The sequence below is a fragment of the Macrosteles quadrilineatus genome, unplaced genomic scaffold (genome assembly GCF_028750875.1).
Source record: "Macrosteles quadrilineatus isolate MER2022 unplaced genomic scaffold, UCM_ALF_1.0 Scaffold_9__3_contigs__length_116548681, whole genome shotgun sequence".
Taxonomy (NCBI): domain Eukaryota; kingdom Metazoa; phylum Arthropoda; class Insecta; order Hemiptera; family Cicadellidae; genus Macrosteles; species Macrosteles quadrilineatus.
The window spans coordinates 69525916-69548474 of record NW_026542602.1 but is presented as its reverse complement, the minus strand read 5'-3'; the positions used below and the strand labels follow the sequence as shown (position 1 = coordinate 69548474).

The 22559-nt window shown below is 36.8% G+C and overlaps 1 protein-coding gene across 1 annotated transcript; it reads right to left on the bottom strand.

Moving 5' to 3' along the window:
• Window positions 1-501: 501 nt before the first annotated feature.
• LOC129004117 (cysteine sulfinic acid decarboxylase-like) lies at window positions 502-17240 on the bottom strand. Its single transcript, XM_054432551.1, has 8 exons — window positions 17073-17240; window positions 14533-14750; window positions 12454-12682; window positions 10870-11089; window positions 10018-10165; window positions 7685-7913; window positions 6749-6943; window positions 502-812 (listed from the first exon to the last, which is right to left on the bottom strand). Exons 1-8 carry the CDS (start codon window positions 17235-17237, stop codon window positions 639-641), a joined length of 1578 nt encoding a protein of 525 aa, XP_054288526.1. The 5' UTR covers window positions 17238-17240; the 3' UTR covers window positions 502-638.
• Window positions 17241-22559: the final 5319 nt, after the last annotated feature.

Here is a 22559-nt window from a genome sequence, read left to right as displayed (position 1 = left end):
TTTTCCTATTTTTGACCCAAAAATAAATAAAATCTAGCAACTTCTTCTCAAATCATTTTGTAGAGCTTAAAAAAACAAGTAATATAGGAGGTCTAATTGAAGCGTTATCATGCGCCTAGGGGCTACAGAGAAAATATTTTAAAAAGTTTAAATAAAAAATTTCCATGCTATTCTTATGGAGAACATTGTAAACTGTTGTAGTTTGCTTGTTTACGAGCATATTTTGATCAAATTTGGAAAATGCATTCATTTCCTATTAACATTTAACAAAAAAAACAGCTTTTTACCCTCCCTCTTGCAGCAAACCAAAGTACTCATTAAACTGGTGCTATTTAAATAGGGAATAAATGTGATATTTTAATTTTTTAAGGAGACATTTAGTTAAATCCAATCAGGCAAATGTAAATTTGCTTAGTTTGCTGTGGCGGGGGTATCTTTCATTTACCACCTAACACCTGCAAGTGCAGTAAATTAGAAAGGATGATTCAAAAGACAACCAAGGACTGTTCAAACTTTTATTCTTGATAATTAAGCTTGTTGGTAATAAATACAGAATTATGAAATGCTCAAAAGCCTAACTATATTATCACAATGTTGAACTATGCTAGCAATAAATATTATAAATAGTGAGATTAAAGTTAGAGGTCTGCTCCTAATCTTTCGATTTCCTGGATCACGAAGCTCATATCCGCATGGTCCAATCCGGAGTTCTGGATGACGAGACGGAAAAAGTTTGGTAGATCTTTGAGAGGTTGATAGGTGATCATCATTGTACCTTCTCGCATCATGCGCTCTTTGATTTTTGGAGCCACCTGGAACAAAATTGTGAGATATTTAAGATCAATCTATAAAAAACATTTATTTACATTACCTTATGCTCTTGCTTTCAGTTACTGACAAATTCCACTGAACAGTGATAGTGTTTTTCATCCTCTGGTTTTGTAAATCTAGCTATGTAATAAAATGTTGTATGGTGAAAATTAGGGATGGACGAGATTGGATTTTTAGTTCGAGACGAGACGAGACGAGATTTTTTATTTCTCATAAAATTTTGAGACGAGATCGAGACGGGATTTCCCTTCTCATACACAACGGGAAATGCACGTTCAAAATTTTTACCTGATTTTGTAACATTGTTAGATGACTGTTTAAATACAAAAATAATGATAATAGGCAAAAATATTTACAATCGAATCTTTTATTAAAAAACATCAGCATAACATTTTTTTATTAATCACGCCTAACTTATTAAAAATGCCTACTTATTAAAAATGATATCAGTTAGGATAGAGTTCAACTTATCCTAAAATAAAATAAATCATAAAATAAAAGCAATATTAATTTTTATAAGATAGTTACTTGTTTTGACTTTTTATAGTACAATAAAACATTCCTCACACTGCTTGAACTTAACAAAACTTCTCAAATGTTAAAGTAATATTATTAAAATAATTAAAGTAATATTTACATTTAAAGAATTAATTAAATAAGAACGCCTTCGCAAAGGAAAAGCAACTACAACACGCCCCTGTATTGCGGGTATTGCATTGACTTTCTGTATTATAATGTTATATTCACATATTATCATATGTTAAATGTATCATATGTTAGTTGGAGGTAAACAATATCAGTCATGTTTATGTCTCAGTCTTGAGTGGAATTGTAAATAAACTTCTGAACTTTAAATGTTGAAGCTTCTAATTTTATTTATATTTTCTAACTAAAACATGGTGTCAGGTGTATTTTGAAACCTAGAAGAAATAATGGAAGTATCTGGATTGTTTAGGTTGCCTGAACCTATGAGTTTTGAAGGAAATGTGAGTGAAAATTGGAAAAGATTTCGTCAGAAGTTTGAACTGTACTTAATAGCAACTGGTCATGGTAAGAAACTTAAAGATGAAGTTAAGATTGCGCAGCTGCTTAATCTGTTAGGCGATGATGGCCTAGATGTATATAATACTTTTAAATTTGAAGATAATGACAAAGATAGTTTTGATTGCGTACTTGATAAGTTTGAATCTTACTGTTGTCCTCTGAAAAATGTCATATTTGAGCGGTTTAAATTCTATAGAATGAAGCAGGAAGAAGGTCAAGACTTCAGTAAGTTTGTTATGCAGTTAAAAATAGCAGCTAAATCATGCGAGTTTCTTGAACCTGACAATATGATTAGAGATAGAATTGTCTTAGGTATAAGAGATAAAAGTACTCAAGAGCGTCTATTAAGAGATACAAAACTTGACTTGAAAAAAGCTATTGATTTCTGTATGATTGTAGAGAGTAGCAAGGATCAATGTAGGACTATTGTAGAGCAAAATGAAACCAAGCTTACGGGTATTAAGTCGGATCCATACAGTGTATGTGTTGTTAATAATGTGCCATATCAAGAACTTTCGCGGAGTGCTGCAAAAGAAAAACAGAATGATCTATGTAGCTTTTGCGGCTACAAACATGTACGGGGTAAATGTCCTGCATATGGCAAAACATGCTCGAAATGTGATGGTAAAAATCATTTTGCAAAGGTTTGTAGGAGCAAAACTATAAAATCTCATGCTGTTACAAACGAGGAACAACACGATGAAGACTCTTGTGTGAGCGATGTTAGTTTAGGCTCGGTAAGCTTAAACATTAGTGGAGTGAAAGGTCAAAGTGAAAAATCGTGGACAGAAAACTTGACTGTTGGTGGTACACAAGTTAAATTTAAACTAGATACAGGTGCAGAGATCAGTATTTTACCTGCTAGTTATGTACGGAAAATGAACATTACACACGTAAAACGTAGTTCTTATGTACTCTCAGCCTGGGGAGATGAAAAATTCAAAATCAAACCACTAGGTCTTGTAAAGTTACAATGTAAAACAATTACAGGTGTAACTGCAGATGTGAATTTTGCTGTAGTGAATGTCGAACATGAACTGCCAATTTTAGGACTAAACGATTGTGTCAATTTAGGACTCATTAAGAGAGTGTCATCGATATGTTTGAATTTTAAGGATAAGGACGATGTTTTAACCGGCTACAAGACAGCTTTTGAAGGATTGGGACAGTTTCCAAGCACTCATCATATTCAGCTTAAGGAGGGTGCTATCCCACAAATTCGACAATCACGGAGAGTACCTTACAGTTTACAGGAAAAACTAAAGGAAAAGTTGGACCAACTTGAGGAAACTGGGGTGATTCGAAAAGTTGACAAACCTACAGCATGGGTCAATCCTCTGGTGATCGTGGAAAAACCCGATAAGTCTTTGAGACTCTGCATAGATCCGATGCCATTGAACAAGGTGGTAATGAGAGAGCACTTTCTAATGCCACACCCTGATGATATTCTGGTAACATTGAGTGGTTACAAATATTTTACTGTTTTGGATCTTAAGGATGGGTTTTTTCAAATTGTTTTAGATGAGGAGAGTCGAGAACTGTGTACAGTCAGTACCCCATTTGGGAGATACCAATTTTGTAGATTTCCTTTTGGAATCTGTTCGGGTCCAGAATTGTGCCAGAAAAATAACTACAAATGCTTTGGAAACCTGAAGGGAGTTAACATAGTACATGATGATATTATTGTAGGAGGAACGACATCGGAAGAGCATGATGAAAATTTAAAGAGAGTTTTGGACACAGCCCTTAAACTTGGAATCAAGTTTAATCCAAACAAGATGCAATTTAAGAAGAGCGAAGTTAAGTATCTGGGACACATAGTATCGGCTGCAGGAATCCAACCCGACCCAGATTATGTAAAGGCCATAGTTGAAATGGACCCACCCACGGACAAGAAAGGGGTAATGCGGTTATTGGGCATGCTAAAGTATTTATCGAGGTTCATACCAAATTTAGCAAAAATCACTGCACCCCTCAGACATTTGACAAGAAAGGATGTGGACTTCTTATGGACCGTAGAGCATGAAGATGCTCTGAAGATTATCAAGACATTAATTTCCAGTGAACCAGTTTTGGTATACTTTGACTCTCGAAGACCTCTTGAAATACAAACAGACGCTTCTCAAGATGGCCTAGGATGTTGTTTGTTGCAGAGTGGGCAGCCAGTGGCTTTCATGTCCCGTTCATTGACTGATACAGAGAAGAGATATTCGCAAATCGAAAAGGAAACTCTAGCTATAGTTTTTGCTGTTGAGAAGTTTCACAGGTTTATTTATGGCTATAAAGTAACAATTCAGACTGACCACAAGCCGCTTGTAAATATTTTTCAACAAGATTTGCACGTGGTACCAGGTCGGCTACAGAAAATGAGACTAAGGTGTTTGAATTATGATCTGGAAGTAAAGTACTTACCTGGTAGTAGCCAACTTATTGCTGATACGTTGTCAAGAGCAGCATTAAAATGCACAGAAATGACAGTGTCTTCAGAATTTCAAGTACACAGTTTAACAAGTTCATTGCCTATGACTGAAGAGAAGAAGAAATTATTCCAGCGTTACACTGAAGAGGACCAAGAAACTGCTATCGTGAAGAGATACTGCAAAGAAGTATGGCCAGAAAGGAAGCAAGACACCCCAGAGATAGTACGCCACTATTGGAACCAAAGACATATGGTATCTGAAGAAGATGGTTTATTGTTTTTAAATCACAAACTGATTGTGCCACGACAGCTACGACAGGACATGCTTCAGCGAATCCACATCGCGCATGGAGGAATTGAAAAGTGCAAAGCTAGGGCTCGACAAATACTTTATTGGCCACGAATGGCTACAGACATTGAAAGTTTTGTGGCTCGTTGCAGGATATGTGAAAGGTTTTCCAGGAGTAATGCAAAGGAAACCCTTATGCCGTATCCTACACCTACCAGACCATGGGAGCGTATCGGATGTGACATATTTTCATATGGAGGAAATGTGTACTTAGTCATGATGGATGCTTACTCAAACTGGTTGGAGCTGGTTAAAATGCCATGTAAATCAGCAACGTCTGTAATATCAGCATGCAAAGACATCTTCAGTAGATTTGGCCCTCCTGATATAATGGTAGCGGATAATGTCCCTTACAACAGTGCCCAAATGAGGGAATTTGCCCGTGAATGGAATTTTGAAATTGTGACACGCAGTCCAGGCTATGCACAATCAAATGGGCTTGCTGAAAGGGCAGTTGGAATGGCCAAAGAGTTGATAAGGAAAGTACAGTATGACAATAAGGATTTGAAAATGGCTTTATTGGAGCTTAGGAACATGCCCGTTAAGCATCTGGGATATTCTCCAGCTCAGCTGATGTTTCAACGCAGGTGTAAGACAACGATCCCTGTTACCGAGGAACTGCTGAAACCAACGCTGAATGATGGAGTACAAGACAGGTTAAATACAAGACAACAGCTGCAGAAAAAATATTATGATCGGTCAGCCAAAGACTTAAGGGTTGTAAGAAATAACGAAAGAGTTGTCTTCAGAAATGAAGGAAGGTGGGAGCAAGGAAAGGTTGTTAACCAAGGACCAACTCCAAGAAGTTACTGGGTAGAAGGTGATAACGGGGCTACATTAAGAAGAAATCGCCGCCATCTGAAACCATCACTCACTCAACAAAACAATTCCCAGTCAGTTCCAAGGCAAGACGAGCAAGTACAACTAAGACCTCGTAGGGAAATCAAGCTACCATCAAGATTTCAGAATACAATATAATGGTCTCAAAAGAAGGGAAAAGTTTGGTTGGTTATTATTTTTAGTTAAATCTTTCAAATTTGTTTGCTGTTTTTTAAAGGGGAAAGATGTATTATAATGTTATATTCACATATTATCATATGTTAAATGTATCATATGTTAGTTGGAGGTAAACAATATCAGTCATGTTTATGTCTCAGTCTTGAGTGGAATTGTAAATAAACTTCTGAACTTTAAATGTTGAAGCTTCTAATTTTATTTATATTTTCTAACTAAAACACGTTTTTAATTTTTTTTTTATTCTCGTCTCGATAAAAATCTCGGCCAAAAAGAAATCTCGTCTCGTGTAACGAGATTTTAAATTTCCCGAAAATTTCAAGACTTGACCATCCCTAGTGAAAATTAAAGTGGTGATGGTGTACTTTCAATCGTAGAGGAATAGGAAATCATTGATCTAAAATGAAAATATTACAAAGTTTAGATTTCTTTATACCTCGTAAATATTATACAAAGTAACAAGGGTCTCATAACACAAGGGTTTCACTTATCATTAAATATGCATTATATAGTTTACCTTAGCATATTCATTTGGTTCTTGAGACTTTGAACACTAACCAATCTCGTTTTGAAATGTGAAGCAAGAAGTTTGTAAGCGCGAAACAAAGAAAACGTTACGATGCAATTAGAAATCATGTTCCTTTTGATCATAGATTCCCACTTTTTGTTATTTAGTTGTCGAGTTGTGTCTCACAACTCTTTAAAGTGTTTTTATTACATCGACATGTGAGTTTCGATTGCACACTTTTTTTTTAGACAACATGAAATTCTTTCTTCAGCTCTCAGTATACAATAAAAACCATGTTCCCACATTCATTTATTAAAGTCAAAGTCCAAAGATAAATATTTATATCCTTGAAAAATTCCCTCTTCTTTAATGGCAAATGCTGTCAGTGACAGTGAAGGAGTGAAGTATTTAATTTTGTGTATAGTCATAGTGTAAAGTATTGTGTTTCTAGTTAACTTACCAGTTTGGACTCTTCCCCATTCAGGTAAGCCAGCTATACTCACTAAAATTCCAGTTTAAAAACCTCTAGTAGATATAGATTCCAACTATATTACCCTATCTATCTTTGTGGGAATTCCTCTACCTTGTGAAGGCGTTGGTTGTAGTCTGGCTGGTTCTCCTGGCCACGTAGACTGGGAGGGATGTACCAGAAGGTTACGTTAGTGCACTCAGGCTGATCCAGGACCAACTTGAACCCAGGTCTGTGGCGGATCTGTTCAGTGAAGAATGCTGCGTTGTCAAACACTGTGTCTATGTGAGCTGCCAGCCCATCTGTGCCCTGTAACAGTTGCGGCTTGAGTCAATCAGTGGGTACCAAACACTTCATAATTGCACACGTCAGTCAGCTGGTTTGTCAATTAAATTGACATTTGGACAAAGTATAGTTTTTCATGATCGTATGATTTTAGATCAGTTCATTGGCACAAAACCAAATGGTATTCGAAAGTGGTGTTGCGGTGTTGTCTCTTCTATGGTTTAAAATTAGACAACTTTTCAAAGACACAGATGGGGTTAAGCAGGAGACCAAAAAAATTATATCATTAGAAGGAACAACTTAAATTGTTCTACCAAATGTGGAGTGGGAATCCGATTAGAAGGCAGGTTAAAATGGAGGAGCACCTGAGACAAGTAACGATTATGATGCCAAAAAATGAAGTGCAGTAATGACTTGTTAACCTCATACTGAATTCGCTTTGTTCTCTTCAAAGGTTATCAGTTTTATGAATTAATCACTCTGAATAGATTTTATACCGTTGACTGTTAGATTATAGTTGAATGAACTACTCACAAGTCTAAAACTCTATTTCCTTGCATAGTTTTTGTTACTGTGTATGATAACTATTTTACGAGACATAAAATATAAAGAAGTTTATGATAAATAAACTTTCAGTTAGTTTAAACTGGCTAAATGTTTGGTGTATAGTACATCAATTATTTAGCCTACATCCGTACCCTGCTGTTTGCTCAATTTTACAAGGTTTTATATAACTCTGTCCATAGCCAGAGATAATATCCTTACCTTAGCTTTCCACATGAACCAGAACTTGAGTACGTCAGCGCGGCGGCCACACTGGACGTGCTTGTCACCAGTGTCGTACCGGGTGTCGTAGAACTTGTCCTGTTGGAACAGGTAGGTGGCGCAGGCAGAGTGGCAGGGGCCGAGCAGGTCTGTGTGTCTGGTCAGGAACGTAGAACATTGTTGAGGAGCTGTCAACAGCTTGTGTGGGTTCCAGGTCACCGAGTCAGCCCTGAACGTCGTGATAAATTAGTCACGGTTATTGTCTCAAATGTTTGGAGTTGTAAGATACAAATTTAACATATATTTGTTAGATAAGAGCGTTAAGTTTACTTGAGGAAAAAATCCCTGTTTATTTCTACTTTCTCCAGACATTGTATATGGAGAAAGAATTGTTTTTTCAAAATTTTTGAGTTAGATTTTTGGGTGGAAATGTCCGTTTTTGGGTCCCTCTGCTCTGAACCCCCCAAAAAATCAAATGGTTTTTGAAGTGATTTATGTGTTTGTACCATAGACAAAAAGAATGAAATATAGACTGTCAGCCGTGCTGCGGTTACCATGGTTACCATAAGTTCCGGCGCACACCGCTGTAGTTTACGTAGCGCGTATGCTGTAACTACCGTGGCGATCCCAGCGGTGTGCGCCAGAACCAATGGTAACCGCAGCACAGCTGACGGTCTATATTTAATTCTTTTTGTCTATGGTTTGTACTGAGCTTTTGACTATTCCTGTGGTCCGATTTCACGAAATTTGGTATATAGGTACTAGGTATCTATGGTCTCTCCTTGCGGGTTTTTTCATATTTTTTACTTTTATTTTCAATGGTGATTTTCCCATAAGACCCCGGAAAATTACGGAGAAATTGGAATTTTAAAATAACGGCTCAAACGATTTTATTCAACATTTAATATGATATGTCCTTTAATCTCAAAACAAAATGGTAGAACCCCCAAAGCTGTAAACATTACACTTCAGAAGTTATTGAATTTTTTTTTATTTCTTTTTTTTTTATTTTATGTATAAAATATGGTTGTCACTTCCACCACTTACCCATGCATGATAAGAATTACCAAAAAGCTAATGGGAGAAATTATGTGTCGGTCTGCTGATCCGTTTATTTATAAATGTTAATATAAGTTTATAGACTGATAAAATGTTAAATCTTCTTTTTGCTCAGTTTTGATATCAGTGACTGGTTTTGACGTTATCGTCCCTAAACCTTTACTGTGAAATAGACCAAAAATTGTTTTCAAATAGTAGCAAGATGTAAAAAATACCAAACCATGTTAAAAAAAAAACTAGGGATCTGAAGATAACTATTTATTAGTAAAAAATGTTTGTTTATATACAAAGAAAAATTTTTTTTGTATATAAACCACAATATTTAAGAGCCAAACCAAAGAAAAGTTACCCAGAACCCATAACCAAAATGGTAATTACATAATTGAGCAATTTTTGTTCAGTTTCCGATTAGCAACTGCAAAAACCAGAACCTGATCCAAGGGCAAAGGCATTCAAAGAGTGTGGCTTTGACCTTAAAGGGTGAAAGTAACTGGTTACTTAATTGCATACCGGTATTCTTTGTCAGAGACTGTTCCTTATAATTAACGACCATAGAATGCGCTCTAACAATGTTTTTAGGATAAAAAGTCAACCTTCTTACTTCACTTCCCAAGGACTTTCCTTCCTCGAGTTAAGAAGTAAGAGTAAAATACACCAAAGGATTTTAATGAGGATTTTTCTTTCTTAATTAAATAATGTTAGGATACATTATTACCATTCGAGTTTTTACCCTTCAAACGTAAAAATGCCAAATTTTACAATAAAACCAACGTAGAGATTAAAAAAACGGTACATTGAAGCGTTTTAGGGTTCAAGTTAACAAAGAAAATCCCAAAAACCTGTACATTCTAAATTCCCATAATATTCTTGTGGAGAAAAGTAAATGTTTCCCCTTCCCCGTGGCAGCAAAACTAAATACTGTACTTGTTAAATCTAATGTTATTTATGTAGCGGATAAATATGAATATTTTTTGTTAAGAGAGTGTTTCTAGCCTAGTGGTTAGCATCTCGGACTTCTGTGTAGGAGAGACGGGTTCGATTAGACGTTACATTTTCTTTAGAGTAAAAATGCCAATGGCGTAAAACAAAAAAAAATCCAATCAGACGAATTGAAATTTGCGTAGTCTGCAGGAGTACTGCGGGGGTATTTATCAATGGCTTAGTTCATGTTTCATGCCAACTCCTAAGTTATCTCTATGTTATTTGTTCCAATATCAATACAGCCTGACTTTACTAACATTGCTGTTCCGTGTCTACATGTTGTACCAAGTTACCTGTGTATGCCGTTGAGTAGGTGACGATGTCTAGGTGACATCAAAGCACCACCGCCCCAAGCTGCGTCTACATGTAGCCATAGTCCGTTGGCTTCACACACATCAGCGATCTCCGGTAGCGGGTCGAAGGCTCCTAGCACGGTGGTACCTACGACACAGGTGCATGATGCTTTTATGCTACCAACAAATAGGAGAGTGTAGAGCGCAGGACTTTGGTCCTCGAGTCCCGGGTTCCCAACAGTCACCAACTAGTCCAGTCAATATAGGTTTTGTGTTGGAAGTAATTAAAGGAAAGCTGGATTTTTTTAGATGTGTACTTTCCCAAAAATCCCCAATTCTCCCCCTTGAGCTTCTCTCACCCCAACCCCCTTTTAAAACTTGCAGTCTATTGGATAATTTTAAAATTATTTATGGTTACTAAATAGTTGTTAGTTTGCACAGCGTGTTTAAAATATACTACTGTAAATGGATTCCACAGGATTCAGGCTTGTTTGTTGTGCGCCACAACAATTAAATCAATTTGCGTTTTGGCGTTTATTGCTACACAGAGAAGTAAGGTACAGAGGAAACTTATTGCTTATGGGACCACCGAGCGTTTTCAGCTCTAGCATGTTGTGTCTGAATTATATACTGTTGTCGAGCAAGGAACAGCCAGAGTGGTGAGCACTGGAAGGAAATTCGTATCACACAGAGCACCGAGTCTTCCTTGACCGTGTAGCAGATGAAGGCAAGGGTGGTAGTATCCGAGTTTTTACTATTACTAGACATCAGCGACTATAGAGCTAAACTTCTTAAAGTGCACATTTCCTCTGTAGCTTACTTCTCTGTGACAGATAGTATTATCCGACCTACCAGCAGTAGCAGACACCATGAAGGGCTTGGCCCCCTCCTGTATGGTCCGTTGTATCTGAGCACGCAAGTCGTTGACATCCATGCGACCCCTGGAGTCGGTCCTGATCAGGTAGACGTTGTCAGATCCCAGACCCTGCAGTGTAGCCAGCTTCTTTATGGAGTAGTGAGCGTCCTCTGAGGTATACACGACTAGTCTGGGCAAACCGTGGAGTCCCTGACTCTGAAAATCGCAAAATGAAAATTTTAAAATGTATATTATGTATCATAAAACGTCTGTTAGAAATTTCCAAATCGAAATCCATTGTGCAACTGATTCATACAATGACACAGTTAATTAGGGTCTATTTTATTATAATTAGAGATGGACTGGTTTCGAAATTTTCGGGAAATTTTTAATTTTATTCTACGAGACGAGATTATAAAAACATACAGTTAAGCCCCGTTCACACGGGGCGAGTTTACAAGCTACACGCCGGCTTTTTTACACGCAGCTAGTAAAATAGCTCAGTGTGAACGACGTACTCGCTCAAAAGCTGCTTGTAAAAAAGCTCTGGAAAAAGTTGACGCTGCCGCTACTTTACATGCCAACTCGCCAGCTTTTGAGCAAGTAGGCGTGTAAAGTAGCCCAGTGTGAACACAGTTGCTTGTGCTTGTGCGCGTGTTATTCAAAGATGGTGGAGGATTTGGTTCAAGCCAGCTACTGAGCGAGTGGAAAAAGCATCGTGTGAACGACTACAAGCACACTCGCCAACTCGCCGGCTTCTTACACGCCGGCGAGTAGCGTGTAAACTCGCCCCGTGTGAACGAGGCTTTAAAACCGCCTGCAGAAAGTCAATGCAATACCCGCAATACAGGAGCGCGTCGTTGCTGCGTTTCCTTTGCGAAGGCGTTCTCATTTAATTAGTTCTTTACATACATGTAAATATTTAATTGTTATAATTTTTGTTTTGACATCGTAAATGATGAGAAGTTTTGTTAAGTGTAAAACATGTTTTACAACTGTAAACATAACACAAAACAAGTCACTCCAAAACCGTTCTAAAAAATAACACAAGCCTGAAAATTGTTAATTGATGTTAAATTGTTGTTTCAGACCGATACATTTTGTATTTTATTATTATTATTATTTTGTATTTAAAGAGTCATCTGCCTAAATCAGTAGGTACTTAACAATGTTACGTTTTTTTAGCCACATGTGTCAGATTGTTCCAAATAATCTTGATGTTGCCAACAGGTCGATTGCCAGGGGATAAGCAAACAACAACAAAACATAACGTACAGTGGTACAGTATAAAAGGTTGGAAGTACAAAGAAAGAAGCGGCAGAAAAAGGAAATTCCACCCACGATTCCCACGCCCTTTTTGTTTTGATATCAAGCAAATTTTTTTACAAATACCCGAAAAAACGTCACCAAGTTGGCAACAATAGCAAACTCACCTCAAGGTTTTCCAAACATCAACTTTTATCTCCAAAGCAAGCAACCATTTACCGAATCCTAGCCAAAAAAAAATTAATCAAACAAGACCTAGAACCAGTCATACCTAAAACGTCAAATACCGTTCGTAGTAAAATAAAACAGCTTACCTTGACTTGGGGCAGGGCGTGGTAGCGGGCGCAGCTGATGGCGTACCCGTTGGCCATGGAACCTCCGGGGCAGAAGATGCCGTCACCCTGGGTCCAGCCGACGATCCTCCTCATCTCCGCCAGGACTTTCTCCTCCATCAGTGTGAAGACGGGGGACACCTCGTACGTGTAGACGCTGGGGTTGAGAGCGTCCGTTAGCCATTGGCCTACTAGGCCGTAGGGGTCGACGCTGTGGAAGATACACTAGGTTAGGGTTACGATAATCAGGTTGAAGGTATGGTTATATATTGGGCTGGAAGTGACCATGAGATAATTTCGTCTGATTTGTAATATGGTTAAACTTACTCCACCCATCCGTGAAACAATTTTAAATTATTTAGCCTGTATATTGATTTTAATCAATTAATTACTGTGTGAAGGTGGTTCCTTAATTAGCCTGCAACACTATGATAGACCTAAGTCTGAAACTAATGTAAAAATAGAAAGAAAATAACATTATAAATTCTAAATGTTTTTTGTCACTGTCACATGTTTAGTACGACTTATCTTCACACCGTCCAGGTTGAAGAGGATTAATGACTCTTAATGACCACGTTACGTAGACTTTACAATGGAGGCACAAAGTCTTCGAAAATATGGTAGTCTAACTTAAACTTACAAGAAAAGGGTTACTTGGTGACAACAGGGGGTAACATAGCGTCGCTATTGCAATAAGAAAACAAGCCCGCTCACAAAACGAAATCCTTGATTAGGTGTTTGGTAATTGCACATATTTTTAATAGATTGTTACAAACTCTGAAAGCGCCCTAACATTGAAATATAATGCACCTGTAAAAATAAACAAAAATACGATTGTATGGTACTCTACCAAAGATTTTACAAAACATCAGAATTTAAAGATAAGCGAGCATCTGTAAAACGTGTCAATGCCTCGCCTCCGTACAGATGAAAATTAATTCACGATTCATTAATTCATTGTTGTACCAGCTGATCAACTGATCATTATTTCTTATGTTTGTTTACCTACGACCATTTTTAAAGCATTGTTTTACTTAATAACACGAGTAATAAACCAATGAGGGTTAAGGATTGAGACGTACTGTTGTAATACTTCGAACGTTATAACTAATCAGCTGTTTATACCAAATAATTTAATTGTTGTAAATGAGTGGTGCGTGTTTGGTACATGGTTTGTTGCATCACTGTCAGTGGTACCATTGACTATTTTATACAAGTTAAAGGTGGTACTGAGAGGTTATAAATGAAAACATAACCACTCTTCTTAGAAATAATGAGTAGTGATTGTTATTACTGTAATAAAAAAAAAACTGTCTTAGGTGTACAAAACTCACGTAATATTTATGTCGCTACACTACTGTGAAATAACCTGTTTTCGTTAGCCTACATGTTTATCACCTGCGAAAATTCATCATTACATTGTTTACTACGACAAAAGAATGTTTACTATGCGAAAGTAATGTTTACTATAATTTTTGGATTTTGCGACGTAAACAAACAAATGTTTGTTTTTGTTTTGTCAACTGTTTTAATTTTCAACAACCAAAACTGTACAACCAAAGTAAATAATAATAATGAAACATCCTATGTCTGAATGGTCACTTGATGGGGATTTACATTTAAAATTTTTGAGTTGCCCCCCGATTCCCCCTTTTTGGGGGGACACTCAAAAATTGTAAAATCCTAAAATGAAACTTCCTGCTAAGATTGCATGACCACCAAAAGGATATCTCTGTATATTCACTTAGCAAAATAGAGAGGGGCTTCTTGACTTTTTATTCACCCTATATAGTAGGCAATAAGCTGCAAAATTTGCATGGTTGCGTTGGACGAGTTTACCAACTCTGTGCACTGTGGACCGTCGTCAACAGCATTAGCACTGACCGGTTGAGTTTACCGAACTATTTCTGTAAAAAACTACTTTCTGGTCTAAAAATAGTTAAAAAAAACTACTTACAGTGTATAGGGTCACGACATTTTTTTCAATGTTATCTTAAGTAAAAGAACCTCAATAATCAAACACAAAACTTAAACTACCAACTGACTCCAGCATAACCTCACCCAGAAAACAGCTGGTTCATGAAGTATGGATGACCAGTCTTGACACTGTACTTGATGGTATCCTTGACTAGGCCCAGGAGTCGGTCGTGGGTGAGGGGAGACTTGTCCAGGTCCAGGTCCAGGATGTCCAGGAGTTTGTCAGGATCAGTCCAGCGTAGCACGGGACTCTGTCGGTCCAGAGAAAACACCGCCTCGTCCAGCATCACGTTCACTGCCTCCTGTATAGGAAATGTAAACTTTGAACATTTTCTGTAAAGTATTTTTGCAATAACAATCCCTTTTACAACCCCTGATCTCTTTTACGTCAAAACTTTTTTTGCGATTGTGGACAACACTACAAAAATATACCCTGGAGTGGGAAAATGAAGTACTGATAGGCTATATGGAAACTCTGCATTATAAATACTTCACAAAGGGACCGTGGCTTTCCTGTCGTTGACGTTATTAAACTTGAGTTCAATTTCAACTTTTTACTGAGGTTGCCAAGTCAGTCGGAAAATATAAATGTTTTTATTGGTCTTAGAATTATATTGGCTAGTTCAAGCATAAACTAAGTTTTTACTTCCATACCAGCACAAATATATAGACTAGTAATTATTCATACCTACTGTTCTGTTTATTGTTCATTGTTCATTTGTCTTGTTTATACCATTGACTTGACAAAAGTTATAATAAAATGTTTTTTTTCTGGTTACATCAACAGCAAATAACTTATATTATAACTGCAGTTTTTTCTGTTTTTTTGGGGGGGGGATGTAGGTAATTGATGTGATAGTAACCAACAATCTTTGCCGAGACATCAATTTGTGTTTTCTCTTTCTATACCTAGTTTCTTGGAAAAATTATTATTTACGTCAGCATTTTTGAGTTTGAGGTTTTGGGCGTATAATATACGTTTTTAAAAGGTGGTTTTCGAAGTGATTTCTATGTGTGGGGTTGTGCAGAGCAACAGACTAAACCTGCTTTTCAATTTAGATTAAATTTGGTAGTAATAAATATAACCAGGCATTTTTCCGTCTTACGGAAAAATTTACAAAAAATTTTAAATTTAAAATTCCCATGTTATTCTTAAGGAGAATAAGTCAACTGTTGTAATTTGCTTGTTTATCAACATATTTTGATCGAATTTGGAAAACACATTTATTTCCTACTAAACTATTTACATTTTACTAAAAAAAACACTTTTTTACCCTCCCTGTTGCAGCAAAGCTAAGTACTCGTTAAACTAATTCTATTTAAATTGGGAATAACTGTGATATTTTAGGAGGCATTTTAGTGTAAATCCAATCAGGCAGATGGAAATAAAACACCATAAGATAACGGAAAATTGAATTTCCACGAAAATGGCACGAACGTTTTTTATTAAAATTCAGTATGATATAGTTCTCTCAACTTACCACAAAATAAATAAACCCCAATGTTTTAAAAATTGCTGTTCAAAAGCTATTGCAACTTTTATGATTTGTCCCATAAATAAAATTTGTTTATCCCAGCCCTTTCCCATGTAGAAATGGTAGAAAGTATGTATGATATTCCTGACACTCTTTATTTAAATATCTTATACTTATAATCAGCCAGATCATACTCTAACCAAACCAAATACACCCATGTAACTATAAAATATACCCTGTAGTTATTGACTTAACTTTTACTGACATATAATAATTGTTTAGACATGCCCACTTGTCATCTCTGTTTTCTGTGATGTATAAGTTCTTGACGATCAATTTTGTTAGCCCCTAACACTACAATGTTTTATTAGCGAATTTCCAGGGAAGTAGCTATTACCGTAGGTCTCATGGTAAGACCTAAGCCCGGGACCGATTTACTTTTTCATTTTGATGTCCCCAGAGGCCAAAAACACCATTCGTTCAAATTTTTATATATCTATATATATATATATATGTGTGTGTGTGTGTGTGTCCATCCGCACGATAACTTGAGTAATTTTTGTCCGATTTTGATAATATTTGGTTTGAAGGTGTAATTCGGGATAAACTTGAATGAGTTCGCAAACCAGCATGATCGGACTATGGGAACGGGGGTTTATGGGGGGTTTTATGGGGTAAAAATAGGTTTTTCCCATTTTTGACCCTAAAAACATAAAATTTCACAATTTCTTTTCAAACCATTTTGTAGAGCTTAAAAAAACAAATAATTTAGTATATTGAAGCGTTATTATGCGCCTAATGGTTACGGAGAAAATTCCAAAAAATTGTAAATTTAAAATTCCCATGTTATTCTTATGGAGAATAAGTAAACTGTTGTAGTTTGCTTGTTTATGAACATATTTTGATCAAATTTGGAAAATGTTTTTATTTCTTACTAACTATTAACATTTTACAAAAAATTACAGTTTTACCCTCCCTGATGCAGTAAACCTAAGTACTTGTTAAACTAATTCTATTTAAATAGGGAATAAATGTTATATTTTTAAGTAGACATTTCAGTGTAAATCCAGTCAGTCAAATGGAAATTCGCTTAGTCTGCAGGTTTGCTGCGGCGAGGGTATTTATTAATATTAAAACTGTTTTATCCACCTGTATGAAGGCCTGGTGGCGCTGGCGGTCCGGCTGGCTGTGGTACTTCGCCACAGCTTCCTTGGTGGCACCCACGGCGCCCTTGGTGGCTCCCACGGCGCCCCTCACGGCAGCCATCTCCCGGTGTACAGGCGGGACCAGGAGTAGATCTGCAGCGGCGGGCATGGTGGCGCGGATAGGACTGGAGTGTCCCTGTCGTCGATACCGGGGTATACCTCCCGTAGCAAGGCCGACCCTCCCACTACACTGCCGACAATTAGCGAGGATAGTTGATCAACTCATCAGGTCCAAATTTTTTCATCCCTTAGTTTAGAATTAAATACACAATCTGTGAACAATATTCGCGAAGTTTAGTTTTAGAGTCTTACGCATTGGCATTACCTAATACCATAGATACTCTCTTAAGTAGATTCCCTATTGAGTTATGCAGAAGACAATTTTTTTGTTGCGTTCGTTGCACTGTAGAGGTTGTCTTTTTTTACAATTTGTTTCTTGTCATTTCAGTCATTTAAAACCTCGTTTAACCAAATAAAACGATATACAAACAGTAAAGCATCAAGAAATTAACCCTAAATAAAAGTAATAGAAACAAAATTTCGTGGACACTAGCGATCCAGTGTCACCGGACATGAACTCGTGTTAATGGGATGATAAGTCTACTTGTGTTAGTACAGTATATGCTAATACGTTCACCTTCCTCTACAATAATCGGGTTGATGTGTGTGTGTGCTCGAAAATATAGGCCGTATGTCGTGTTTTTTTAGCGTTTCTAAGTCGTAGGTGATTGCTTATAGCGCTCGAACAGCAGTTGAAAGGTTGCAGGTTCTATCCTGAACAAAGGCTACTCAGACATAACATACTGTATTTTTATTTTACCGTTATCGCTAGGCCACATCGCGTTCCATTCAAACGCGCCAATTTACGAAAACAACAAAGTATCCAACTTTTTTGTCGTTTGGTTTACAGGAATTTCAATTTGAATCTTGTAACTCAAATCGTGTCTCCTGTGTATGATCATGATACAGACGATAACGTATTACTAATCTTCTGGCCCAAACTATCAACTATACCCTATTTATAGGGGTTATTGTCGAACTGTAAAAGATATTCCACAGTAAACCAGGAACTCCAAGGTTACTTATTGTAAAATTTGTTAGCTTAAATCGTCATAAACAACTATAAAAAGTTGTTTTAAGTTAAAATTTCAAAAAGAAGTTAAAAGTGCATAACCTGTTTACCTTAGCAAATTATTAACGTAGTTCTACTATAACCTCTGCTTCATCTTATGTGAGGAATTTCTAGAGGTTCCAGGTGTTACTTTTCATTATTGCATTGTTCACAGCAACCTTGAAAAAATTAGCTATTCAACGACCGATAAAACAATAGTAAATAAACATTATAATAGTGTGGCAAGTTTGTATTCATTTGTTTGTACCTGTTACTTTTACTTGTTTTTGTCCGGGAAGTTTTACTTGCGTAATTATCACAAATAATTTGTTATAGGTTACCCTACTTCTATGTATTTCTGGCTAAAATTAGTAGTTCAAGTTTACAATATACGATGACGTATTGGTTGGACGTATCATATAAAATTATGTGGTGGTCATGTAGGGCCTAAAAGGGGTGTGAATATTAAGTAATATTTTATATTTCACTAGACCTTAGTAAATAAGGATATTACCTAAAATTGAAATATGATATTACATGATAAAAACTAGTTCATTTAATTAGTTCAAATAATACAACGTCCTGCCTCCGTTTAAAATATAATTTTCAAAAATGATAAACAAATATTACAGCCAATCACTGGGAAATGTTTTATTAATCATTTATCTTATTTTTTTTTTGTTCGTGATATTTCAATAATATTGGACCAACAAACTGCTTATAAAAAACCGAATTTATTTACAAAATGAATTTACATCACGATCAAGGGCTTAATAGACACGCTAAATACAAAGTACGGTTGATTTTAATTGATGTTAACAAGCTGTTCTTGCCAGCCTTGACTGGACGTTTCTGATCTTGATTCCTTCTTTCTAAATTCTTCCGCCTGTATCAGCCGCTCGGAATAATTAGTAATTGCATATTTTTTGAAAACATTCAAACAATTAATAGCGTCCATAGCGTTCAAATATATATACCAATTTCCTCTTTTATAAATACAGATTTAGTTTTCAAATGAGCACTAAATACAAAATGTGTCGCTCAGTATCCGGTTTAAAGACTATGGTTCTTAAAACGATAGACCTAACAAAATATGTTTCCGGTAATCAAAAATAGTACGGTGGCATCGTCCTGTAATCCAACTATTAGGAGGTCACGAATTGTGTATATTTATAGGCATGCACTGTGGATGCGATACTCCCTGGTGTGGATTAACGTCCGCACGGGTGAGTACTACGACTATCCGCAGTACTGGTTCGGATTCAAATATAAACTGTAGGTTCCTTAGTTGCCATTAGCTGTATGGGCTATTCATTAACAGCTGTTACTATGCTGCAGTGCGGGTAGCGCAACACTACGTCACAGTGGTGGGTTTCCTTAGTCAATGGTTGTACTAAACTCTTGCCATTAAAATCTTACAAACAGCCTAAAACCTATGGGAATTGTGATGGCAATGAATTTATCAATAAAATCAATCCACTAGTGTGACGTCATGGATCCTGCAGCATGGCCTGCTTTTCTAGTGGGGCCTTGGGAATATGTCGGCCTTAGTCACTAACAAGACTACAAGATCGCGCCACTCATCCTACACTCATCTCCATTCATAATTGGCTTAATATACCTGTCGCCATTTCAATGAAAGTATTAAGTGTATTAAGTACAATATTAATACTACCCCAAAATCAGAGGCTAGGAGGTTTCAATGATTCGGATTTTTGTTCTCACAACAACTCCTGATAGAACCCCAACATGTCGGGAAATGCAAATGCAAATGCAGAAATGCAACTGTACCCCTACCAGAGAAACCCCTAATAGGTTCTTGGAATCCCATTGAATCACTCCGGTTGGACCTCAACTGGTTGGTGAAACCTCTAGTAGTACTTCTGTTTAAACTCTAACATCTTGGGGAATTCCTTTCAACAGTGTGACTAGGACATGGTGGTGTTACATCTAAGCAATTTTGATGCTAGCACCCTTAACTGTTGAAGTAATTGCCCTTATGGAAACCTCTAGCCTCTAGCAACACCAACCTTCAAAGAGTATGTAATCTTGTCGCTGCTAGGATCCCAAAAGATCCTTGCAACATTGCAACCCCGCACGCGTCCAAAACGTGCGTTCGCGCCTTGAAACAATCTCTCACATGTGCGTTTCCTATGATAAAAACGACCGGATCGCCTCGGAAAGCAATTGGACAACGAGCGATTAATCAAGAAATGATAGAGGAGGAATGGCCTTGGCCTCTACCGGCAACCAGATCACCCGGGCTTTCACCGCGAAGGGAGGAAGGGACGAAAGGGGACAAGGCTCCGGGCCTTGGGTAACCATCCGCAGGATTACAGGATGGCCACTGGTCAGTAGGATTGTGATTGGAACCAGAACAATGAACTCGGGGTGTGAAACAGCTGATAGGTGAGTTCTGTTCAAAATTTTAATCTTCCGCACTACAGATTTTTGAGAAAAGTGTTTGAGTTTGTCAACCAACGAGTGAGTTCTTCAATTTGTATATTGGTTCCTTGGACGAGCTCGAAAGCCAGAACTATTTAAAACTCGATCTTTTTCAAACGTTTTTGTCCTTCAAACTTTGGGCCGAAGAACCCAAAAAGGTGAACGGCGTTGACACCTTTTCCAGCTTAATAACAGGGTTTGAATTATCAAATGAGCCATATTTTGCAAAATAAGATTGTTGTGGGAATTTAGATTATTATGGTAGGCTGTTTGCTTTGAGAGTGTAATTGAGAAAAAACATGCTTATCATTACAATTTGTTCAATTCATGTCAATAAACAGATGGATTTAACGTGCTCACAACCCATTTAGGCCTACCTCCCTCACATACCTGTCTTTCTTTTTGTCTTCTTTTTGTTTATTTTTCTTAAGATGAATTTTTGTTGCGTAGACGTCAGTGAACTGCTTGAAAGCTCAAAACTTTAAGAGAATTGTGAAATTAAAATGGTAACCACTGTCAGCACCCCTCGTAACATACTCGAGAGCTGATAAAATATTATCAAATCCGCATCCAAAAGTAAACTTTTTATGATTTTAACGTAACTAACTTCTTCTTAAAACAAACAAAACTCAAATCCTGCAATGTGTACGTTCACCTTCAATCAATAAATATTACGGTCATAGTATTATTATAGGGTAAACCTGGGGGGAGTGGACCATAAAATCTGGGCTTCGTGAGAATTACTCTTGCCGCCCCTGCTTCAAGACCCATGGTGGCGAGGGGAAATTGTAGAAAAAATTAAACACAATGTTTATTTACCATTGTTTTATCGGTCGTCAAATAACTAATCCTTCTACGCCAAGGTTGTTAACAATGCAATGCTGGTTTAGTCACACCTGTTATAACCTAGAAATTCCTTTCGACATTTTTTAACACCCTTAACCTTCCAAAGAAAAGGGTGTAAAAAAAAGTGTGTCTATATGTAAATTTTTTCATATAGACCATATAGATTTAAATTAAAACTTAATAATTTTAAACATTTCTTAGTCATATTAAACAAAACGGCAATTATTCGTAATTTTACTAAACGTAAATGGAAACAATATGGAAAAACAGCCATTTTAATACGTGTGTTGCGGGTGTAAAGTATCACGTTTACTCCCTATGGAGTAAAGTCAAAACAGCTGTAAACTTTGATTGTAAGCAATCATCACATGTATCGAAATTATCCATCGATTGATTACATCGGATGTATCATATTGACACATGCTTGCCAATCATTCGATATAGTGTTAGCAAAATCGTAATACAGTAGACGAAATGATTGAATCGCTTACTAAACAGCTGTTTGTTTGCATTACCACTATTACCAGAATTCTAAACAAGCTGGAAGTCGTTTTAGAAGTAATCTATTTTACATGAAAACCATTTTCGTTTTCTAACTCATTTTGTTAATTAATGTTGCAATGTGACGAAAAATATAGTTCATCGAACGGGAAAACGTATCTTTTCAACCATTGGTCTTAAAACTTGAGCTCGGGTCAAAAAGAGTCACTTTGCGCGCTAGTGATGTAGTATTTGGTCAACAAATTTAAATCAAGAGATTGTTGTTTGGAAAAATTCCTCCTTAAGTCGTTAATAGTAATATTATCTAATTTTTTCATGCGATTTTGCATATTGTCTTTACACATAAGATTAAAATGCAAAGGTAAAATAACGAAAAAAAAAAGCTCCAAGGTGTTTAAGTTTCGACCATCTGATATAGATTCTGCTCTGTTGAGCACAACTCAGATTTCGTATTCACATGTACAGTGTCCTTACAACTTGACCTTTAATTCGTCAAGTAGAGCGTGGACACTTCACGTCCGTCTATTC